The following is a 23,922-nucleotide window of genomic DNA, read 5'->3' on the forward strand; positions in this document are numbered from 1 at the left end:
AAAATTTTATCTATGGATATTTTCATTCCCAACTGTTCTACTATAATGTTTAAATTATATATTGATAACAAGAAATTTAAAAATGCCACTTCCTTCAAATTTCTTAGAACATTGATTACTCAAGATAATAAAATTAGTACAGGCATAAAAGCTTGACATGTCCAAATAGATCCTATCATTTATCTTTCAAAATTCTCTTGAGCAGAGTAAAAATAAAATACACAGGACAATGATTAATCTGGTTGTTTTATGTGGAGCAGAAACCTGGAGCATAACACATTAAGATGCAAAATCCTTGAAAATATAATCCTTCAAAAAGTCTCTTTGGAGTAAAAGATAACAGAAGCAAAAACATAACATACTCATGAGCCATACCAATTCTGCAGATCATCTTGACTAACTAATGAAATCAGAGCTTGCAAACTGAGATGGCTTGGTAATGTGTAAAGAATGGGTGAACAGAAAATGGTCAAACAATATTACCAAGCCATCATCATTTCCAAATACTTGAATAATCATGAGGCCTGATGGCAAGCAACCTAGCAGAAGACCACAGCAATGTGGGAGGATAATATCCAAATGACTTAACTGAGATGAAAATCCATCTCAGTTAACAGGAGAACAGTTTGGAATGAAAATATCTATAGATAAAATTTTTTTCCCTGGACTGGAAGAGCTCATTACAGAAAAGAATGGAAGGAGAAAATAATAAAAATGTAGTGGGTGAGATAGTTAGTAATTAAAATTTGACATTCATGTTCAATAAGTTCTACATAGCATGATATTAGTTTTTGTTAAGATAATGTCAAGATAAAAATTTCTCCTACTGGAATAAGTTTGACCACCCATCCTTCTTTTCATAAACCTATCACAAATGCACACATCACCAAAGAAACTAGATATCTTATCCTTAGAGCATTGTTTTACCTCTGAACAGCCAATAATCCTATACAGATCCATCTAACATAGAAATGTTAGATCATTCTGTATGCCATATGTATTTTCTCTACAATTGAATAGTTGTTTTTTAACAGAATTGGCAGCAATTCCTAAACACATTTCTAAAGCTGTTATAAAGCTTCTTTAAATCATGATAAACTGGCCATCCTGTACAGCAAAAATTTTCTTCTTCTTGGTTCATTCCTTTACTATTCTTTGGAACAGTCTTCCTTTCTGGACATTTCCTCAAAAGTACAAGAAGAGTATTTCCGTACTATCAAGTAACCTCTCGTATTTGAGATTGCCAGAGGTGAAAAAATTGTAGCAGGTTCAATATACTGCCATAAGGAAAAGCATAGAGGCTATTTAGTCAATTAAGAAATGCAGTTAGTGTTTAATATGAAGCAAGTTGGTAAAAGACATAGCCATGTGGGTATCCCATATTAGTTTGAGGATGATTATCTGTCCACATAGCATATGGGGAACTGAAAATCAACAATTGGACAACAGACAGTAAGATTCATTCTTGCTCAATAAGCCTTTATGGTAAATCTGATCAAATGCTTTATAAATAGAAGTGGTAAAAGGTGAGAAAAAAAATAAAAGGATTGGTATAAGTAATCACTTGAATTTCTTCCAACATTTCCATGATACAGTTGACTTTTTTAGAAGGCACTGTTAAAATCAGCTTGCTCACTGTAACAAGTTCTAGAATTGAATGACAAGAATTAAGATTGGCTATGGATTGACCTAGGGGTAGAATTATATTAAAGATCATGCATCAGTTATGAAGAGTCCACATAGTGCAGAAGTTGGGTGTTAATGGATTTTTTTATTTTAGAAAAGATTGAAGTTATACAAAGGACAGTAATTTGATTGTAACACTTACTTCTCAGCTGTCACAGTGGTTATTAATTATGGTGTATATTAAAATAAGTGACAGTTAAAGGAAATTTTTTTTCCTATTTTAATCTGAATAAGTTTATGAGAAAGTTGTGTTAGTGAAATGCCTCGGGAATGTGATGTTTGGATATTTCATTTTTATTATTCATCGAGGTAGTACCAGCAGGATCAACATACTCATATTGATTATATTTATAATAGGGTTATTTTATTTTGTAGTAGCATGAATGTAAGGGTACCTATCTGTTGCTGTTGTCTTTCTTTGTGCAGGAGGAAGATATTGGATGGGATTGCTTTAGGTGTAAAGCTAGATACCTAGGAGGACCTCCACAAGCATGTAAGGAATGTGAAGAACTTGCATCTTAGAAATGCAGTTAGTTTGAAATTTAGTCAGAAATGCATTAAATGATGTCACATGGAACAACAAATGACATACTGGCTGGTATGTTATCTAGTTAAACAAAATCCCTGTTCTTTTTGTCAGGGAATCATGGGAAAACACTAAGAAGTCAACTACTATAACAAACTTAACATCTTCTGAATTGAAGATGGACACCATTAATATAAGATGCATTGATGAAAAAGAAGTAAACTATAGTAGAAGCTTTCTGCTCAACATAATTGGTGTAATGAAATCGCATATCTCGTTTGCGTATAAGGGAAAGGGTGATCAGACAAAAGATGTTACTATAGTATTCAACACTAGAGATGAAGATAAACTTGTGGAATGGCAGACAATCTCAAATAAGTTATAAAGGGAAAATCTCAAAATGGAAGATCAGACAATTACTTATTCATACCTATGGTCCCACAGAAATTTCAAATGAAGTAGAACTATTTGAGAGGTCATGTGCCAAAGGGAATTCTTGTTGGAATCTAAACAGTAGGTAGGAAATAAATACCATTAGTATAGTAATGCTTGGGAAAATGTGGAGAAAAAGGACATAGCTAATAATAATAGCAAGTTCCTATTTTATTTCTATGGATATGGACCATTTATTATTATTAACACCATGTTCTATTATAAAGATATGCATAAATTAACATGGAGGAAATGCACATTAAATAAGAACAGTTTTATTGACTTCGTTATTGTTGATAGTGATATCTTCATGCTGGTTCAGGAAATAGAAATATTACAGGGATTTTAAATAGGAAGTATTCACTATTTAGTTTTAAGCAGGATAAAAGTGAGTATCATATTGAGAAGAATCAGTCTATCAACTTTCAGAGGCTAACTGTAGACTCAAATATAGACTATAGACGTATACTCAGGGTCAGGAGGATAAACCAAGTAGGAATTAAAAGGATGAGTGGCAAAGGATGGTTTTGCAGCACCATAAAACAGGTGCTGCAAAAAAAAATAAAATAAAATATATATATTGCAGCAAGTATAAAGAAAAAAGGTGATTTGTGTTGCTCATGAGCATACTGATAGCAGGCCAGATAGGTGACTAGCAAGGATGACTAAATCCGAATACAAGAGAGAGAATAACTAAGCAGGCCAAAGGAAATCCTGATTTTTTTTGTTCTATAAGAGGAAGAATTATGGAAGGATAACTTTAATTGGTGCTGATGGTGTGAAAGTGCCAGAAAGTAGAAGAAATAGTTACCAACTGATCACTTTGCATGGTCTGTCAGCCCAGTGGAGATTTTGAACTTCCCATGTGACATACTGATTTTAGTTAGATGAATTGGAGGTGCTCAGAATATTGAAAAATATCACTGTGAATATAGTATTGGGATTGGGGATTGAATACCATGTATGCTATGAGAATGTTCAAGAAAACTGGCCGTGCCTCTGACAAAGCTGTTTGATCTATCTCCAAGGAAGTGGAAAGAGGATTAAGGTATTATTGGAAAAGTTGGTTAAAGGTAGAATCAGGGATGAGTAGATAGGAATGAAATACTATATGGTGGGCAGCATGGCTTTGTAAAAGGTAGGTCCTGCCTTAGTAATTTATTTACTATTTTATAATAGTGATAGCAGAATTAGATAAGAGGAATGACTGCACCATGATACTGCCAGACTTTGCAAAGGTATTTGACAGAATACTGCATGGAAAACAATGTAATTTGGAGCAAATGTAATGGACGTGAATAAAAGAATAAATACATGAATAAAGGTTAAAAGTGAGTATCATATTGAAAAGAATGTGAATGAAAATTTTGAGAAGAATCAGTCTAGCAACTTTCAGAGGCTAACTGTAGACTCAAATGTGAAGCAGTTTCATAGATGGAGTGTGGCTACCAGAGAGGAGTGTACACAGTGTGTCTGTTAAGTAATTAGACAATTATTATATCAAAACAAAGATCTATAATTACACAGATTCAAAATAATCTCCTTCCAACTCCACAAAATGTTTACATCTGTCATACAGGTGTTCAAAGGCATGCTGGAAGTCTTGAACAGGAATCTCCTTCAGTGTCTATAACACACCACATTGGTCCTCGATGTCACTGAAGTGCTCCCCTTTTCATGTACACTTCATCTTTGGGAACAGGTCTGCTGGAGCCAAATCTGGCAAATGGAGGGGGGGGGGGGGTTTGATCACAGAGATTTTGAAGCCTGAAACTGCTTCAGAGATGCCACACAGTGCATGGGCACGTTGTCGTGCAACAGAAACCAGTTGTTGCAGAATAGTTCTTTCCTGAAATATCGCATGCAGGTGTACAGATATTGCATTATTCTTAAATAATACTGACCATTCACCCTCAGAAACAAATTCGTTATGGATAATTCCCTCAGAGTTGAAAAAACAATGCCCATTGTCTTTACACATGAATTTTGCAACTTGACTTTCTTCTGGCAGGGAGAAGACCCTTCCACGGCATTCCTTGTCCTGGCATTTCATTTCCTGGATCAAACTGAAAACACCAACTTTCATCACTGGTGACAGTTTTTTGCAACACATCATGATCTTGATCAACTGCATGGATGAAATTTTGACAACATGCAACCCACCTCTCTCTGTTTGTGTGTTGGCACAAACCTTGAACAAATCTTTCTCTTGTGCAAATCTCTTTCTAAGATTAATCTGGCCATTTCCTTACTGATACCAAGTAGCCTAGTGCTAATTTTCTTGTCATGGGCAGCAATTTCCCTAGCTTTCACCACATTTTCATTTGCCCGTGCAGAAACTGCCCATCCACAGTGTGGTTCACCCTCCTGGGATTCCCCTGTTCTCTTTAAACATTGAAAACCAGTGGAACACTTGTCCACTTCTCAGACAGTCATCGCCATAAACCTTTTTTAGGTATTGGTACACTTCTGTAGCAACTTCTGACATACTCCACTCACACTCTTACTTCAATGGTTGCCACATGAAAACTGCTGCATCAGCTGACTCGAAAGTTGTACCTGTGATTACAACACACTCTAGTGGTCAAAACTATAAACACATCTGTTACTTTTATTTAAAAGGCTGTCCTGTAAAAAAAAAAATCAGTCTCATTACTTTACCAGCACACTGTGTATGTTTAAATGGAATCTAGGAGAAAGAGGGTGATTAGTGGAATGCATCAAGGCTCTGTAATAGGACCACTGCTGTTAAATTTGTATATCAATGATATAAAGAATGTTTAAGGGTGGGTGTGAGGGAGGGATATATTCTCTCTCTCTCTCTCACCATGGGCAGGCTAAGCATTAGTTAACTTAGGGAAACCCCTTACTCAAGACAGCAAAACATGGTATGTTTTCATGTTTCATACCTTCAGTAAGCAGTGTGGTGCCACACCAATCAAGAAAATCATGTGTGCACCTTAATATTTTCATATACATCCATGCAGCAGTGGGATTTAAACCTGTAGCCTGTTGGTTGGGGAGCTGAAAATCCACTTGGCCAGTCATGTTATCCAGTAATGCATGTACATGACAGTCAGAAAAATCTGATTGTCAATGTTCATGCATTTTATAACCTAAGCTGAATTTTTTGTTACGCTTCAACAGCTGAAGTTATTTTACTTTATCACTGTACACTAGGATATCTAGCATAGTTACTACCAATAACAATTTGATATATTTTGTAAACTAACACTGATAAAATTATGGAGTCTTTCACTTCAAATGTAGAAACTCACTTTATCTACTGTATATTATCCTCATGTGAATCAAAATGATGGCATTCAGAATACATTTTTGTTTTTGTCTTATTGAATTCAATTTTGTTCACTGTGTAAAGGGAATTCAGGAATATGAACAGGATCTGCTTGTGTGATATAGTATAAACAATTGTTAGAAATGTTTATGTGTTGAAAGAGTAGTAACCAGATATTCGATGCAAATTAAGTTGAAGCAGTATGAAATGCCTGTCAACTCATCTCCATAAATCGATATGGCAGGGCACTTGCAGATTTACCTTAATTTAGTTGGTGCAGAAGTTACAAGTAGATAAAAAGCATAAATGAAGTACATTTGTACTGGATATGTTTTGGCTGATAAATGATAAATCCATTTCTTTGCTACATTTCCTTCTCTGATGAAGTTGCCTTTTACACATTTGTTAAGATATATTGAGTCTGCTGTTGAATTTGGCAGAATGAAAATCATGAAAATTTATATAGAATAAGAGAAGCTACTGAAGTAACTGTCTATAAGACAGTGTTCAAATCAGTTTTAACTTGTGAATCTGAGAGCATAGAAGTAAAGCAGTGATCAAAAACTAGATATCATAGATAAGAGAGCTCTAAGAAAAATTATTGAGGATTAATAGATTGGCATCAGTGACAGAACTATATTAAGAATGTGAGGATATTAGGAACTTGACATTGTTATCATTCAGGAACATGTGCAGGGTGGTATGGTCACTTAAACAGAATGGGATAAGAAAAGTTAGCAAATCAAGTCTTTTTAGTTAGAATGACAGTAAGAAAGATCCAAGATGTTGGTGGATTGATAAAATAAGAAGTTCTTCCTTGGACAAAAATATAAAATCTGGCAGTATTGGAGTACTGATTAATTCGGAGGAAAATTGTCAATAGGAATTTAGTAATGACGTAATCTTTTCATCTACTAGTATTATTCCATCATAATATCATTTACAACCATTGAGGATTCATATCAGGAATTGGATGATGAAAATCTGCACATTATAATGGATAAGAGTATGATATCTCAGAGTGAATGTGTGATGTATCATGACTGCATTCACTGATCTAGATCATTCTTCTCTGTGAAATTAGTGACAGCTGCATTCCTGCTTCTAAGAGCCTGACACAGATCTACTACATTATTCCAATATGGTGAAATTTATCCTAAGGGAGCGGCTTTCAGACAGCTGGATTAAGATAGTATGCTTTCTTCCCTTGCATTTCTTGTTGTGAATGACAGTAAGGACTTTCTGTACGAAATGCAAGTGAAACAAGTCTTGAGATGTGTCAATAAATGGTCAACACTTGAGCAGTCACACCAGACATGTTACAAAACACTTGACAGTAGAAAAAAGTACCTTCTTAATATTTGCTGGGTCATGGGGTGGGAAGGTTCTTAACTTAGGAAGTATCTAATGTTGATATTTATTGATTGTGTTGGTGGTATGTTTTTATTAGAAATTCTTAAAATGAAAACATATAAATTCATAATTAATTATAGAGCTAATTATGCGCTTTACAACGTCCTGAAATTTATATTTGGGTAAAGAAGCCATTTTTTCCTATAGCTGTAGGTAAATTTGAAGTTGATGAGAGATCTGGAGAAGTACGTACTGTAAGTGCAGAACCATTTATGTTAGACAAAGAATATGTACTCTATGTTAAGGCTGAAGATCACAGTGGCCCATTAGTAAATGGGCAGTACCAATCTACAGGTGAGAAAAGGCTCTCAATTATCGGTGGACGGAGGCCCCCTCAGTTCTATATGGAAAGATATTCTACTACTATCCCAGAAAACCAGAAAAAAGATTCAGAGTAAGAATTATTTATTACAGCTCATTTACTTTTGCATGTCTCTCCTTTCCACTCTCCACAAAGATGCATTATTTCTTTACAGTAACAAATTATTTGTCCACTTTAAACAAAAACTGCTGATTTTATTAATGAAAGGTTAAGTTTTTCAACCACTGTAAAATGCTATAATATTTTTTTTTTGCCAGTTAAAAAACATGGTTTGGAATAGTTCAAGATTGTGTGCGTGCGCGCACTTGCTTGCTTTGCAGTATCATTCTTATGTTGATTCATTCATTTTTTTGTCTTATGTACTGTAGACAATTTACATTTTCATGTATAATATATAATTTAGTATCATTTTACACTAAAAATTGTCCTGTTTTAAATTGAGGAGACCTGCTACATTTTACTAAATTTGCCAGAATATCAAGTTTAATTTAAAAATATCTAGCCAGAAGAGAGTTGGTGGATGGAAAAATTTTAAATTCAAGTTAATTTTTCTTTATTTTTTAAAACTAAATGCTCTGTTGAAAATTACTTTATTAAGCATTAGCTCTGCTTTTCTTCCAGATAATGTGAGTCTAAATGTAGTTCACTATTGACCAGAGAAAGTAGTGATGGCAGAGGCCTCTCCAGGTTAGCATTTGAAATCTTCAAATGCTGACACATAAGAAATCCTCATCACACAGATATCACAACTTTCTGTTATGTAATATTACTATTCTTCCTCCAGGGATTCTGATAATTTTGAACATGCAAAGCATTCAGGCTGAGTTAAATGTACATCATAAAAAAGAATAGTCATGGATTTCCATTTAGCTCTTCTCTAACAAAGTCCTTTAATCGGTCCTTGAAATAGATTGCTTTAAACTCGACTACTCTCCATTCAAAGATCTAGATAGAAAATAACCTATATATGTTCTTCTCCACCTGATGACAAAGCTGTGATGATCATTCCTTTATTACATTTAAACAGTAAAAGTCAATTAAGTTGGTTAAAATTGACAAAAATTTGTTTCCTTTAAATATGAAAATAATGATTCCCCATTCATTCATACATTCTTTGGCCCATATATCTAATCTATGTCAACCATATCAAGAGCACTTTACTTACTATTATAATAACGGAATTAACTCGCGTAAACTATTCTTTATTAGTAGAATTTTCGCCTGAGTATCACAGGGCAGGCATCATCAGTACAAGTACAAAGGCTAATTAAACAATGACATATATTCACAAAGTACCACCTAGGTTTCCTAAATTTATTTCCAAAAAATTAAAATATTTTATGTATATTATTTCTGGGAAAACTCCCATGTTACTCCTCTTTATAAACTATTATGATTACAGCTATTTTGCCTGCTTCAGTTTAGGAGTACCCCTGTTTAAATGTCATTGGCTATTTACTCATGGATTCTTAGGGCATTATGAGTGTAGATGTACTAAAAAGTATATGTAGCCTAAGGAATAGAAAATTGCACATACCTTTTTCTGGGTGTTGTGGCTTTTCCTCAGTCTGCGATGTCGAAAACTGCAGAGTGTGTGTGTGGGGGGGGGGGTAGGCAGTATGGTAGAATAAGTTAGAAAAACCCGGGTTTTTTCGTAATATGTAGAAACATATACTTTTATATAGGGTGGGGAAAAAATGAAAGGGTTAATTTTTTTAAAATAGGGAGGGGGAAGGGGAAAGGTGGTTGACGGGGTGTGGACCGTTTCGACTATTCGTGGTCGTCATCTGAACACATTGGGAAAGTGGAAGCTATGTCAGGTCGGGTGAGTGCTTCTGCTTTAGAGGTGTTTCTGTTGTCTCCTATTGGTCGGGGTTGTGACCTCAATTTTATGTTGTGAAGCTTCCAAAATTAAAATATTTTTTTTTATATATATGTGTATACAATTACAAAAGTTAGGGAAGATTTGCTGATTTATAGAGCACTATCTCCGACAAGGGGGGAATGATGTAGACCATTGGATCTGTTTAGATTAGGGGAGTGAAGTAATGTTTTTCACGTTTCTTTGTAAAGCCGTTCCATGAGGAACCGACTTTTGGGAATGACTTGTCTTTTTCCAATGAACTCTATGTCTAGTGTTGATGGCGTGTTCTGCAAGTTCGGACAAACAGGAAGATTGTCCGAAATATGATAACCCACAAGAGCAGGGAATCTGATAGACACCTGGATAGCTGAGATGTGGGAGCTTGTCCTTTGGAGACGTGAGGAATGTAGAGATTTTTCTGATGGGTCGAAAGGGAACACAAATATTTAGTGATTTTAACACTTTAGCCATGCGTTCGCTATTGCCTTGCACATAGGGGATAGGTATATGCATTGTTTCTTCTGTATTTGAAGAAGATGCTGAAGCATGACTACTTAAAGCTCTTTTTATAAAGGAATTCTTATAACCATTGGATAAGGAGGAGGAATTAATATATTGTAATTCTTTTAGTAATGGTTCTTCTGAAGAACAAAAGGAGTGGGCTCTATGAACCAATGTTTTTATAGTACCTGCCTTTTGATTGTGAATTGTAGGTTAGCGAAGAATTAAGAGGTCTAGAAAGGCTAACTGCTTATTTACTTCTAGGGTGAACTGGATCTTGGATGAAGTGCATTTATTTTTGAGAGAAACTGTTGTAATTCTTCCAAAGTTCCCTTCCATATGGCAAAAAATCGTCCACATATCTGAACCAAAGGTTGGGTCCGGGTGAAATGTTGTCAAAAATATGTTGTTCGAAGTGCTCCATGAAGTAGTTGGCAATAGTAGGAGATATAGGATTACCCATTGCTGTTTCTTCGATTTGTTGATATAACTGGTTTTTGAAGGAAAAATAACCGAACTTTATTACAAATTCACATAATTTGACTATGCCTGGAGGAAATTCTTGGTACAATAATTCAATGCTGTCTGCTAACGGAACATTCATAAATAGAGAAACATTTAGACTAATCATCTTCGAATCGTCTAGATGAAGATCGGAAATTTTATTTCTGAAATCCAAAGAATTTTTTATATACATGGCAGTTCTTCTAGTTGAAGAAGCGAGTAAATTTGACTGAAATTTTGTAAGTGGGACAACCTATACTGTTTACAACAGGTCTTAATGGAATTCTTGGCTTATGTACTTTTGGAAGACCATATAATCTAGGTGGGCACCTGTAGGAGGTTTTTAGTGTTTTCTTTTATCTTCATCCCATATTGATATATTATCTATAAGAGCATTGTCTTTTTATTTGACTACCAGCTTTCACTCTGTGTACTAGACTTGCTAGTATTCCATTTGTGGAAATGGCTACACTATGAGAAGGAAGGGGTTGACTTAGCTGAGATGGGCTATATATAGTGCATCACCAACCCTTTTGCAGGCCGTTGGTTGCACGTAGTTTAAAGCCACAAATGTTGATAGGGTATATGTTGATGTTTTTGTGAGGTTTTTGTTGTTTTGTGATTGCAATAATATTGTATTGTTTGATGCCTTTCATGGCCATAATTGGAGAAATATTAAAGAATAATGGCATGTCGTGTGGGATACAAGACTTTGCGAGCATATTTCCTATAGTTACTTGCCTATTACTACTTTGTTTCCCCATGCATATTTCTGTTTGGATTCACACTATGCCCCTTTTCATGGGACACCTGTTCGTGGTGAAGGAGACCCCCAGTGATGGGACTTGGCTCTTTTTGCTCTTCCCATTATTCTTTGTTTTCATTCCCTTAGTCTTCTCTCTGCTTTTCCTGAGTTTTTTGCTATCCTGTTTTCCAGATCACCACAATCACTGGGATCAAATGGCAGTTTGCTGCGTGGTACGATCCATTAACATCCAGAAAGGGGGATCCTGGTAGTCTTGCATGACTTTGGCTTCTGCTTCAGCATGTCAGTCCTGGATGGCCTGGCCAGGATCAGTTGGCTTCTGGGCTTGCCTGCAAGGATTAATGGTGTTGCATTGTCTCTTCTCCCTTGGTCTGGTAACAGGGGCCAAGGCTTGTTGTGGTGCTGATATAGCATTTGGAGTAGCTCTGGCATTCCACTCTCAAGTGCAGTTATTGTTTGCCAGTGAGTAGGCATCTGTGTGTAGCTCTATAGTGGTTGGGGAACTCTGGTGGTAAACAAAAGATCTGTACAAGTACTGTACAATAGATACGTTATGTGATAATGGAAGTAAGAAACAAGATGTGATGCCATCATAAATATACCAATGTTTCTCATCATCCAGCAACAGGTGAAAAGCCAGTAGATCACCCTTCTCTATTCAAAAGATTTTAGAATCACTGGCAGGATCTTGCAAAACAATTAAACTACTTTCTCATGATATCCTTTTAGAAATATCATCTCAGTAACATTTTGAAAAACTGCTAAGAGCAATAGATGGAATACCAATCACAGTAGTACCTCTTAAAGCATTCAATTCTTATAGAGAAATGATATCAGAATGAGAGTAATTTTTGTATGTTATAAAGTAATATTATTAATGAAATTTTTAATTTACTAAAATTAAAAAAATGCAATAAATTGCATAGTCAGATTAGTTTACAAAATCGTGAAATTCATTTTTATAATTAAAATATTTCGCTCAAATACCAATTTACGGGGTGCTTAAGGGTCAAAGCTGTATAACTGAGAGGAGACCTCCACATAGCCTTTACACCAGGGCTTCTGACTTAATGTCCAATCCTCACCTTCTCGTGGTGCACCCTGTTAGGGAATAACCTGGATACTGAATGAACGAGGATAGGCTGAAATTTGGGATTTAGCTGACCAAATTGTATTCTTATTGACTTAAACCAAAATACAAATTGATGGTACAACATGACAGAATTCCATTCCGGCTGGAGGTGTCGCCAGGGAACCAGGGCAAACAGCAAAAAGTCAGCTACTGGAACAAAACTGAAAACATACCCCACCTCAACATTACCAGAGTTAAAGATTCTTACTATCAACATAAGAAGCCTGAATGGCAAAGAAATGGAGCTAGCTGAGGAATTAGATAAGTACTAGATCGACATAATAGGGGGGCTGAAACAAAAAAGGCAAAAACTGGTGAGATCTTTCTGAGCAATAAATACAAAATGTTAGATTCAAGTCATGACAATTAAGGAAAAGAATGAGAAGCCATAGTATTCAACACTAAATGTGATGTGGGCAGATATCAGAATGGGGAACTGGACAATGAGACTTATTTCTGCCTATGATCCCACAGAAGGTTCTACTAAGGTAGAAGTGGAGGAATTTTTTGAGGATTTAGAGAAAGCAACTGACACAATGAAAAAGGAAAAGTTGGTCCTTGTTGGGGATCTAAATAGCAGAGTAGGAAATGATTGTCAGACATACAAAAATATTTTGGGAAAATTTGGAGAAAAGTGCAAAGCTAATAATAATGGCAAATATCTGTTGGATTTTTGCTCAGGACATGGATTGGTTATTACTAACACCATGTTCCAACATAAAAATGTGCACAAATTCACATGGAGAGAAGAGGCTAGGAATAAGAAAAGTCGCATTGACTATGTTATTGTTGATAGTGATGTTTTCTCCCTGGTGCAGAACACCAGAGTGTACAGAGAATTTGAAATTGGAAGTGATCACTATTTAGTCTTGAGCGGGATAAAATTGAATTTCATATTGAAAAGAATAACATGTAAGTTTAAAATGAATGAAAGCTGAGCGTCTCTCAGATGTGAACTTTAGACTAAAATACACAAAGATTATTGAAAAGAAAATGAGTTTGAGAACAACAACCAAACCTTGGAGATTCAGTGGCAAGCCTTGAAGAAAACCCTGATTGATTTAGCTAGAGAGACATGCGGTGAAGTTATCTGCAAGGATAGAAAAATTAGAACTTCATGGTGGACACAGGAAGCTAAAGAGGTAGTGAAGGAAAAGAAGAAAGCATATCAAAAGTTCCTGGGAAATAAGTCGGCTTTTACTCTTACAGAATACAGAGACAAAAGTAAGAAAGCTAAACAGTGTGTAAAACTAGCTAAAACAAAAGTCATGGGAGGACTTTGGCAAGAATATAGAAAATAAATATCAAGAAGGTGGCAAAATATTCTGGAGGTTGTTGAAAAAACTTAGGAATGAAGGAAAGAGTGCTGTAAAAGGAGTTAGAGATGATAAAGGTGACATGAAAACGGGAGAAAAAGATATCCTTGAAGTATGGAGTAATTACTTTGAAAAACTGCTAATGAAACAAACAGTGTTGACAGCTCAGTGATAAAAAAACACTGACCAGACATGCATTCAGGAATACATATCCATACTTGAAGTAGAAAAAGCCATCAAAGGCTTGAAATGTGGAAAGGCAGCAGGAGTAGATGATATTCAACCAGAAATGCTGAAGTATGGTGGTATAAAAGTCTTACAGTGGCGGCACTGCATAGTTCAGAATGTCTTGACAGAGGGACAAATTCCCGATGATTGGAATAGAGCTCTCATAGTACCCATATATAAAAAGGGAAATAAAACTGAATGTGACAATTACAGAGGTATATCTCTACTGAGTATTCCTGGTAAGATATATGCAAGCATAATTGAGAAACGGTTGAGAGGAATTGTGGAAGAAAAGCTTGGTGAAGAACAAGGTGGATTCAGGCCAACTAGAGGCTGTCAGGATCAGATCTTCACTTTACGACAAATAGTTGAGAAATCATGGGAATATAACAAAGATCTGTATTTAAGTTTTGTCGATTTGGAAAAGGCATATGACAAATTGCCAAGAGAGAAGCCATTCAATATGCTACAGTTATATGGTGTCAGTGAGGCATTATATCAAGCAATACTTAGTTTTTATTTGAGTTGTTAGTTAGCAGTTAGAATTGAAGGAAATACAGGAAAATGGTTTAATGTTAAATCTGGTGTGAGACAAGAATGTGCATTATCCCCTCTGTTATTCATTATCTATATGAATCACATTATGAAGGAAAGTGGTATTAAACATGATATCAAAATTGGAGATGTTAATGTCAGCTCTTTGCTTTATGTGGACGATGTTATACTTCTAAATAAATCCGCTACTAGTCTGCAAGATTCACTGACTAAATTGAATAACTATTGTAATAGATATAGTATGAAGGTCAGCAATAAAAAGACAGACAATGAAAATACGCAGAATGATTGAAAATGTGAACTGTGTTGTAAATGGAGAACCTGTGGAACAAGTAAAACATTTCAGCTACTTAGGCACGATTTTTAGTGAAGATGGTAAATTAAATATAGAAATAGACAACAAAATCAACAAAGCTGGTATGGTAGGAAGTCAATTGAATAAATACATATGGAATAAGAGAGAAATTAGTTGGAAAACTAAATTAGCTGTATACAAGGCAGTGTTCAAACCAGTTTTAATTTATGGATCTGAGAGCTGGGTCAGAAGTAAAACACTTTACCAAAGACTAGAGACCGCAGATATCAGAGTCCTGAGAAAGATTATAGGCGTGAACAGATGGCATCAATGGCAATATCATATTAAAAACGAGGATATTAGGAAAGAACTTGACATTGTCAGCATCCAAGAATGCATTAGCAGAGCTATTCTCAGGTAGTATGATAAGTTAAACAGAATGAACGAGGAAAGATTAGCAAAACAACTGTTCTCTGCCAGGTTGGCAGGAAAACAATCCAGAGGAAGACCAAGATATTGGTGAATTGATACTGTACAAAGTGCCTTAGACAATAGAAATATAAGATCTGATAATGTTGGAGTCTTGATAAGTAACAAACTGATTTGGAGGAAAATTGTAAATAGGAAGTTGGTAATGATGTAAATTTTTCATGTAGTACTATCAAATCCTGTACATCCCTTGAGGGTACATGGCAGGAATTTGATGATGATGAAATTAATGTAACTATTTATTTATTTATTTATAAATTTTTAATTTATAATATTTATTTATATATAAATTTATAATATTATTCAGTGTAAAACTGATTATTGTATTATTAAATTGATTATAATGATGTTGGTTTTTAAAAAAAAAAAAATGGTAATGGGAAAAATATATATGTAACTCACCATAGAAGTCAGCTGAGCAGGGGAAGCAGCAGAATAATGTCAACTTGTCGGCAAAACACTTACCTTATTTACTCAAATATAACTCGCACCCCCTGATTTTACTTTACGAACAAAGACATTAAAACGTTTTGCATATACACCTCACACATGAAAAATGTTTGAACACGTTCAAGTCGAGGCGATAGTAACTCTCTCCCTAGCGTTAACAACACGCCCTCCCCAACAGCCATTATACTGCAGATACAAGAAAAACAAGTACTTTTATTGTATTCCTGAATAAGGTACAGAGGCTTTTGCAGTCTGTGTAATATATTTCTCAACAAATCGTGCAATTAGAAAAGCTGGCATAAACAGCGCTAACTAATGAATCACATGTTCCCTTTCACAGAAACTATGTTGTATAGATTCAAGCAAAACCATGTATTTCACCTGAAACACATATCTAACTAAAAACTATTGTCCAATTTTTCAATTACATGAAATAAGTGTTTGTTTTATTGCATTTCAAATTCTCAATGACATTATGACAGATCACAAAGGCTAACTTCAAATAAAATTCTACCACAAATTGAAACATGCCATATAATGCATGTGTGAGTTCGTCTGCCAGTCAAACGGAAACAAGCAGCAATAAAATTCAACGAATGGTTGAAACTTTGTGTGAGTTGAGCCTGCCCGTATTGAGAAGTTCTGCCAGAATGTTAAACGACACTTTGTCGTGAATGTGTTAAAACTAAGAAATATATTGTGAATGTTATGACAGTTTCAGATGTTATGGAATAAGGTTGAAGAGAATTAGCATTTCAACTCAACAATGGTCGGTTGTTTTTGGGTCGCGCGATCTTTTGTTAATACCGCACCAATCATATGCACGTCTTCATAGCTGCTCTCTCGTGTAAAACAAAATTTAACTTGTACATATTGTAACAATTTTAAAAAAAAAGGGGGGGATTTGAATAATTTATAAACGTATAAAAGGATATCACCTGTAAATCGTTGATGTGCCAGCAAAATTCACGGACTTGCCATAGGTTCGCCATCTATGGACTATGTTATTGTCAATAGTGATGTTTTCTCCCTGGTGCAGGACACCAGAGTGTACAGAGGATTTGAAATTGGAAGATATTACTATTTAATCTAGGGCAGGATAAAATTGAATTTCATTTTGAAAAGCAGAACATTTAAGAAAGTTTTAAAGCGAATAAAAGTTGAGCAGCTCTCAGATGTGAACTGTAGACTAAAATACACAAAGATTATTGAAGAAAAAATGAAAGTGTTTGAGAACAGGAACCAAACCTTGGAGATTGGAAGCTCCTTTTATATGCGTATAAAAGGATATCGCCTGTAAATCGTTGATGTGCCAGCAAAATTCTCGGACTTGCCACCTCTGGCACCCGTGCCATAGGTTTGCCATCTATGGACTATGTTATTGTCAATAGTTTTCTCTCTGGTGCAGGACACCAGAGTGTACAGAACATTTGAAATTGGAAGTAATCAATATTTCGTCTTGAGCAGGATAAAATTAAATTTCATTTTGAAAAGCAGAACATTTAAGAAAGTTGTAAAGGAAATAAAAGTTGATCATCTCTCACATGTGAATGGTAAACTAAAATACACAAATATTATTGAAGAAAAAATTAAACTGTTTGAGAACAGGAACCAAACCTTGGAGAAAAGATTGATTGATTCAGCCAGAGAGGCATGTGGTGACGTTGTCTGCAAGGATAGAAAATCAGAACTTCATGGTGGACACAGGAAGTTAAAGAGGCAGTGAAGGAAAAGAAGAAAGCATATCAAAAAGTTCCTGGCAAATAAGTCAGCTTATGCTCTTAGGAATGCAGAGACAAATGTAAGAAAGCTAAACACTGTGTAAAACTAGCTAAACAGAAGTCATAGGAAGACTTTGGTAAGAACATAGAAAATAAATATCAAGAGGGTGACAAGATATTCTGGAGGTTGTTGAAGCTCAGATATGGAGGAAAGAGTGTTGTAAAAGGAATTAGAGATGATAAAGGTGACATGAAAACTGGAGAAAAAGATACCCTTGAAGTATGCAGTAATTACTTCAAAAAATTGCTAAATGAAACAAGCAGTGATAGTATTGTGGTAAAAAAAAACACTCGACAGGCATACCTTCAGGAATACACATCCGTAATTGAAGTAGAAAAAGCCATCAAAGGCTTGAAATGTGGAAAGGCAACAGGAATAGATGATATTAGACCAGAAATGCCGAAGTAAGTTGGTATAAGAGTCTTACAGTGGCTGCACTGCATAGTTCAGGAAGCGTGGACAGAGGGACAAATTCCAGATGATTGGAGTAGAGCTCTCATAGTACCCATATATAAAAAGGGAAATAAAACTCAGTGTGAGAATTACAGAGGTATTTTCCTACTGAGTGTTCCTGGGAAGATCTATGCAAGTATACTTGAGAAACGGTCGAGAAGAATTGTGAAAAAAAGCTTGGTGAAGAACAAGCTGGATTCAGGCCAAATAGAGGCTGTCAGGATCAGATCTTCACTTTACGACAAATAGTTGAGAAATCATGGGAATATAACAAAGATCTGTATTTAAGTTTTGTAGATCTGGAAAAGGCATATGACAAGGTGCCAAGAGAGAAGCTATTCAATACACTACAGTTATATGGTCTCAGTGGGGCATTATATCAAGCAATACTTAGTCTTTATTTGAGTTGTAAGTCAGCAGTTAGAATTGAAGGACGTACAGGAAGATGGTTTAATGTTAAATCTGGTGTGAGACAAGGATGTACATTATCCCCTCTGTTATTCATTATCTATATGGATCACATTATGAAGGAAAGTGGTATTAAACATGATATCAAAATTGGAGATGTTAATGTCAGCTCTTTGCTTTATGCGGATGATGTTATAGTTCTAAATAAATCCGCTAGAAGTCTGCAAGATTCTCTGACTAAATTTAATAGCTGTTGTAATAGATATGGTATGAAGGTCAGCAATAAAAAGACAAAGACAATGAAAATAGGCAGAATCATTGAAAATGTCAACTGTGTTGTGAATGGAGAACCTGTGGAACAAGTGAAACATTTCAGTTACTTAGGCACGATTTTTAGTGAAAATGTAAATTAAATATAGAAATAGACAACAGAATCAGCAAAGCTGGTATGGTGGGAAGTCAATTGAATAAATTCATATGGAATAAGAGAGAAATTAGTCGCAACACTAAATTAGCTGTATACAAGACAGTGTTCAAACCAGTTTTAACTTATGGATCCGACAGCTGGGTCAGAAGTAAAACACTTGACCAAAGACTAGAGACCGCAGATATGAGAGTCCTGAGAAAGATTATAGGCGTGAACAAATGGCATCAATGGCAATATCATATTAAAAACGAGGATATTAGGAAAGAACTTGACATTGTCAACATCCAAAAATGCGTTAGCAGAGCTAATCTCATGTGGTATGGTCACTTAAACAGAATGGGCGAAGAAAGATTAGCAAAACAAGTTTTCTCTGCCAGGTTGGCAGCAAAACGACCCAGAGGAAGACCAAGATGTAGGTGGACTGATAAGGTACAAAGTGCCTTAGAAGATAGAAATATAAGATCTAATAATGTTGGAGTCTTGATAAGTAACAGACTGATTTGGAGGAAAATTGTAAATAGGAAGTTAGTAATAATGTAATTTTTTTCATGTAGTACTGTCATATCCTGTACACCCCTTGAGGGTACATGGCAGGAATTTGATGATTATGATGATAAATTTACTCTTTGAGCAGTAAGTTAAACATGCATCTCTCAAACAAAATGTGTTTAATGCTCCTTTTTTTTTGTTATTAAGTTAGTGTGACCAGACATTCCCGTTTTTAATGAAATTGTCTCATTTTTCAGCCACTGATGCTATTGTTCCAAGAAAATGCAAATAGGATACCAAATGTCCCATTTCTTTAAATAGTTAGTCCCATTTTCCATCTTTTTTTGTAAACTTTAACCTGAGTATGTGATTTGTTGCATATTAGTAAAGAGGCTTAGCTTGCTTCCAATAAATGCTACTATAATCAAATTCAGATGTGATTCAAATGGCTTTCACATAGTTTCCACAGGTGTTGTTATAATGATTGTGAGAGGCAACTTATGTGGTAGCATGGCCGAAGCCATGAACACATGCAAATGAATTATCTTTTTGTTGTTGTTGTTGATATATTGGTATAAACTTCATAACATTATTTGGGTTTAATAATTAATTATAAATTCAGTTTGTAGAAAATAGGTTGTGATATGCCCAAGCAGAAATGTAGTTTCATGGACATGTTGAAACAAGAATTCCCTTTCTTAATGTAATGAAACCTGAGTAATGTTAACAGTGTAAAGTTTAATGCATTGTTTGTAGAACCGAATTTTGTATTGAACATGATGGTTCAGATATTACATGGCACTGTTAAAAAGAAGCACAAGGAAGCAGTTGCAGGAAAAGTTCAGGCCACAAACTAACTTATTTCATAACAAAACAAGTAAATGGTGAATGGAAATGTTTGCTGTAATCTAAAATAGAACTTACTAAAAGTTGTTATTTAGATCAGTGGATTGCACCTCTACCATCATACAAAAGTTATTCTCAAAAAGATTCCGAGCGTGAGAAAAAAATGTGAAAAATGGTCCTGTTTTTTTCCAAAATCTCATAGGAGAAACGTTGGAGATATTAGTGGATCACATTCTGTCTATATTGGAAAAATATAGATTAAATAACAAGATTATAGCAATTTGTGGTAACAAATGCAACACCAGCTTCATTGGCATTACAAGAAAAGGCAACAGTAATGTCTTCCGTTAGTTAAGCAAGAACATGAATATTTATCTTAGGAGCAGGCTGTGCTGCACATATCATGATCATGAAGATTGAATGAGAGGCCATTTGTGGCAGTGAAGTGGCACAAGAACTAATTGTCCTTACAGAACAAATGCTCAGTAGTAAGGAGCAACATTTTTTTTTTACATTTGCTGTCCTACACCTCAAAAACCAACTGATAGACGATGGTGTCAGTTGAATTTACTGAAACTGTCAACAATTTCTATGATACTTTACTACAGGCATGGGCAACCTTTCCTAGTTCGGCGGTCAAGTTATCATTCTGTCTCAGTCAAGGGCCGGACCAAATTATTAAATAAAATAAATTAATATTAAATGAATTAAAACAAGTTGCTACTTCATATTTCATTTATTTATAATATAATGCTTTAGTATAAAGCGCTCTGCATAAATTTTATAATATAATAAACAACATAATTTAATGTGAAGATTGGCCTTGTACTTCAACTACGAGACTATCAATATTGACGTTAATATTACTTAAGGATAATCGCATAGAATTTTCTAGGTTTTCGTCTGTTATTCTTGTCCGAATTTTTGATTTATTGTATTTCATCCTCGAAAAAAACCGTTCACACATATATGTGCTACTGAAAAGACAAATGATTTTCTTGAAAAGGCGCGTCAATTTGTATATTTTTCTTCCACCAAATAAAATTTATAAAAATCCATCAAAGCAATGTTGTTAAATTGTGATTTTAGCACTAAATCTGCCTGAAGCTCATTAAGTTCCGTCTGTAAGTATTCTGGCACATTATTTACATCAGCATCCATCGGAGGAGTAAATATAGCGAATGTGGAGTCTTTGTTTTTGAAGTCGGCAAACCTTGTATTAAAGTTCCAAGTATCCAAGTTCTTCAACTTCTGTATTTCATGTTTTCATAGTTGTCCATCAATTTTTGGGTGATCCGCATGTCTCGAAGTAAAGTATCTCTTCAAGTTGTATTCTTTGTTGACGGATACGGATTCATTGCACAGCAGACATACAGGCAAACCTTTATCAGAATAAAATAATAATCCTCCGTCCAGTTGTTTGAAATTGACGAATCTCTGCGTCTACTTTTCTTTTCTTTTCTTTTTTTTTTTTTTTTTTGCAGTAACCCCTGACATTGTCCCAAATTTATAAGCGATATTCAGAACTATCAAACAAAACTGTCTTCTACACCTACAGGCACTGAACAGAACACAACACCAACGCAAGTACCGAACTGACACGTTGTAACATGTTCACACAAGCCGCTAGTCAAAGTGAGAAAGAGACCTTGGTTGGAGAAAACATAGTAGTTTTGCGCAAGTCATATAACATCAGCTTAATGTGAGTTAGTAGAACACACGATGTTTTCTTTCACCATGGATCAGACAGGCAAACTTTGCTGAAATAGATTAGGGCCGGATCAAAAGAAGTAGAGGGTGGGATCTGTCATGCAGGCCGGGGGTTGCTCATATGTGCTTTACTAAAATACATGGAACACTGGGCCAACCTTTTTGCATAGCTATGTGACTTTAAATGGTTTTGTTAAACATCCCTCCCTCTTGATGTATTGTTCAACAGTGTGTCCCAAACATATCCGAAATTGGCATCAACTTACTAAAAGTAGTAGATGAACCACTCAGCGAAGTAAATTATATGAAGAACATTTTGAACCTAAGATTGATCATTGGAAGAAATGTGATGACTAGCAAATGGACAAAGACAGTTGACATGAAAAATGAAGGCATTAGTTTTGTGTTAGGAATACTGGGCACAAATGTAATGTAGTAAACACATGCTCTGTGACTCATTCTTATGGTTTGTGTTCTGAATGTCGTTACCAGTCCTCTTTGTGTGCGTGTTATATTGGATGAAATATATTGCAGTTTTTGAATACAGTTCTATTTTTTCTACATTTCAAAGCCATAGAATTATCAATAAATATGTGCAGGCAGTAGTAATAACAAAAAACACAGTGTTAATGACATTTCTTTTATGAACTTTTACAATTTCATAAAGGAATAGCCAAGGCTTTTGGAAGAAATTCACTAATCTAAAAAATATGACTAAGATATTAGTATATGTCCAACCATCTGCTCAATAAATATTTGTATAATTTAACAGTGTTAATATGATACTAAGATGACAATAAATATGTAAGTAGCCTATGTTAATTTTAATCAAGTGAAACAGTTATGGCTAGTTGGTATGAAACATTCATTTCGAGGGGGATCATTTTAACTAGTATGACATTTGATTCATTATCACCTGTCCATGAGCATCCCATTTTCTTGTTTTATAAATATTCTCACCCTAGATTAAATGAACTTAGAGATCTTTCATCTACTTAGTAAATGAATATTTATTAAGCCAAAACAAACATTTTTAATGTTTCTTTACTTCAGAAGTTCAGTATAATATGGTAAATTTCAAAACATGGAATGTTGCAGTGTTCTTTATCACAGTCTTTACACATGTAGTCAGACCGTTTTTTGAGTAGATGGTGTTTTTCATAAAATGGTGTTTTTCCACACAATTATCTTTGAGTTACTTTTCCTTTCCATTAGCAGGAACAGTAATTCTATAGATTTTCTTCCACCTTTATGTGCCTTCCATGGTTTGCTATACTCTTCAATTAGCTGGTAAATTACTCACAACCTGAAGTTGACAAACCAAGGTTTTTCTTGTTTTCAGCAGAAACAGGTTTTTTATTAAGAGATGTCAAGCAGTTGAAAGTTTCCTATGTCACCTCTTTGATTTTATCATAGTTTCTAAGAAACTCTTTTGAATGTCACTTCTACAAGCCCTATGTTTGCATCATAATCTGACATACAAGCAAGTTTCTACAATTTTTTTCCCCCTGTTTGTCAGCGTTATTCATATTGACTATAATAACATCCTTGTGAAATGAAGCCAACACAAGCACATCTTGTTTTCTCATTCCTGATTTATGTTCTCACGTAGATCCACACTTTACCGTGTAGGTGTTCGAAACTGAAATCCCTATGGAATAGGTTGGTTACTCCTTATTCCAGGAGTGTCTTATGTCTCTGTAGAAGTGTGTATTCATAGGGCCGGTTTGGCTGTTCTGAGGGACAAAAAACCAGAGTTTCCAGGTGATAAAACCCTCTACTCCGTATGAGACCAGCTAACTCAACTTTAGTCAAAAGAGACCAGATAAAAGTTCCTCACGTCACTAACTGGAATCGAACCCAGGTCTTTCCGACCAAAGGGGTTCGTCTATACTGACTCGGCTACGGAAGCTCTGTTTTTGTCATTAGCAAAAGTAATTTTTTTTTTAAATATTGATCCTATACACAAGCTGTCAAAGGACCTATAAGAACATCACTGCCATGTCTGGGGGGGGGGGGGGGGTTCATGTGAG

The 23,922-nt window shown here is 35.1% G+C and overlaps 1 protein-coding gene across 1 annotated transcript in view; it reads left to right on the top strand.

Moving 5' to 3' along the window:
- LOC150103211 (neural-cadherin-like) overlaps positions 1-23,922 on the top strand; it is a 540,895-nt gene that overhangs the window by 73,165 nt on the left and 443,808 nt on the right. The window contains exon 4 of the mRNA XM_090397648.1: positions 7,500-7,746. Within this exon, the coding sequence (XP_090253774.1) occupies positions 7,500-7,746 (247 nt within the window). The remainder of the gene's footprint in view (positions 1-7,499; positions 7,747-23,922) is intronic.

The sequence above is a fragment of the Typopeltis vanoorti genome, chromosome 9 (assembly GCF_054136105.1).
Source record: "Typopeltis vanoorti isolate ZY-2024b chromosome 9, IOZ_Tvanoo_1.0, whole genome shotgun sequence".
Taxonomy (NCBI): Eukaryota; Metazoa; Arthropoda; class Arachnida; order Uropygi; family Thelyphonidae; genus Typopeltis; species Typopeltis vanoorti.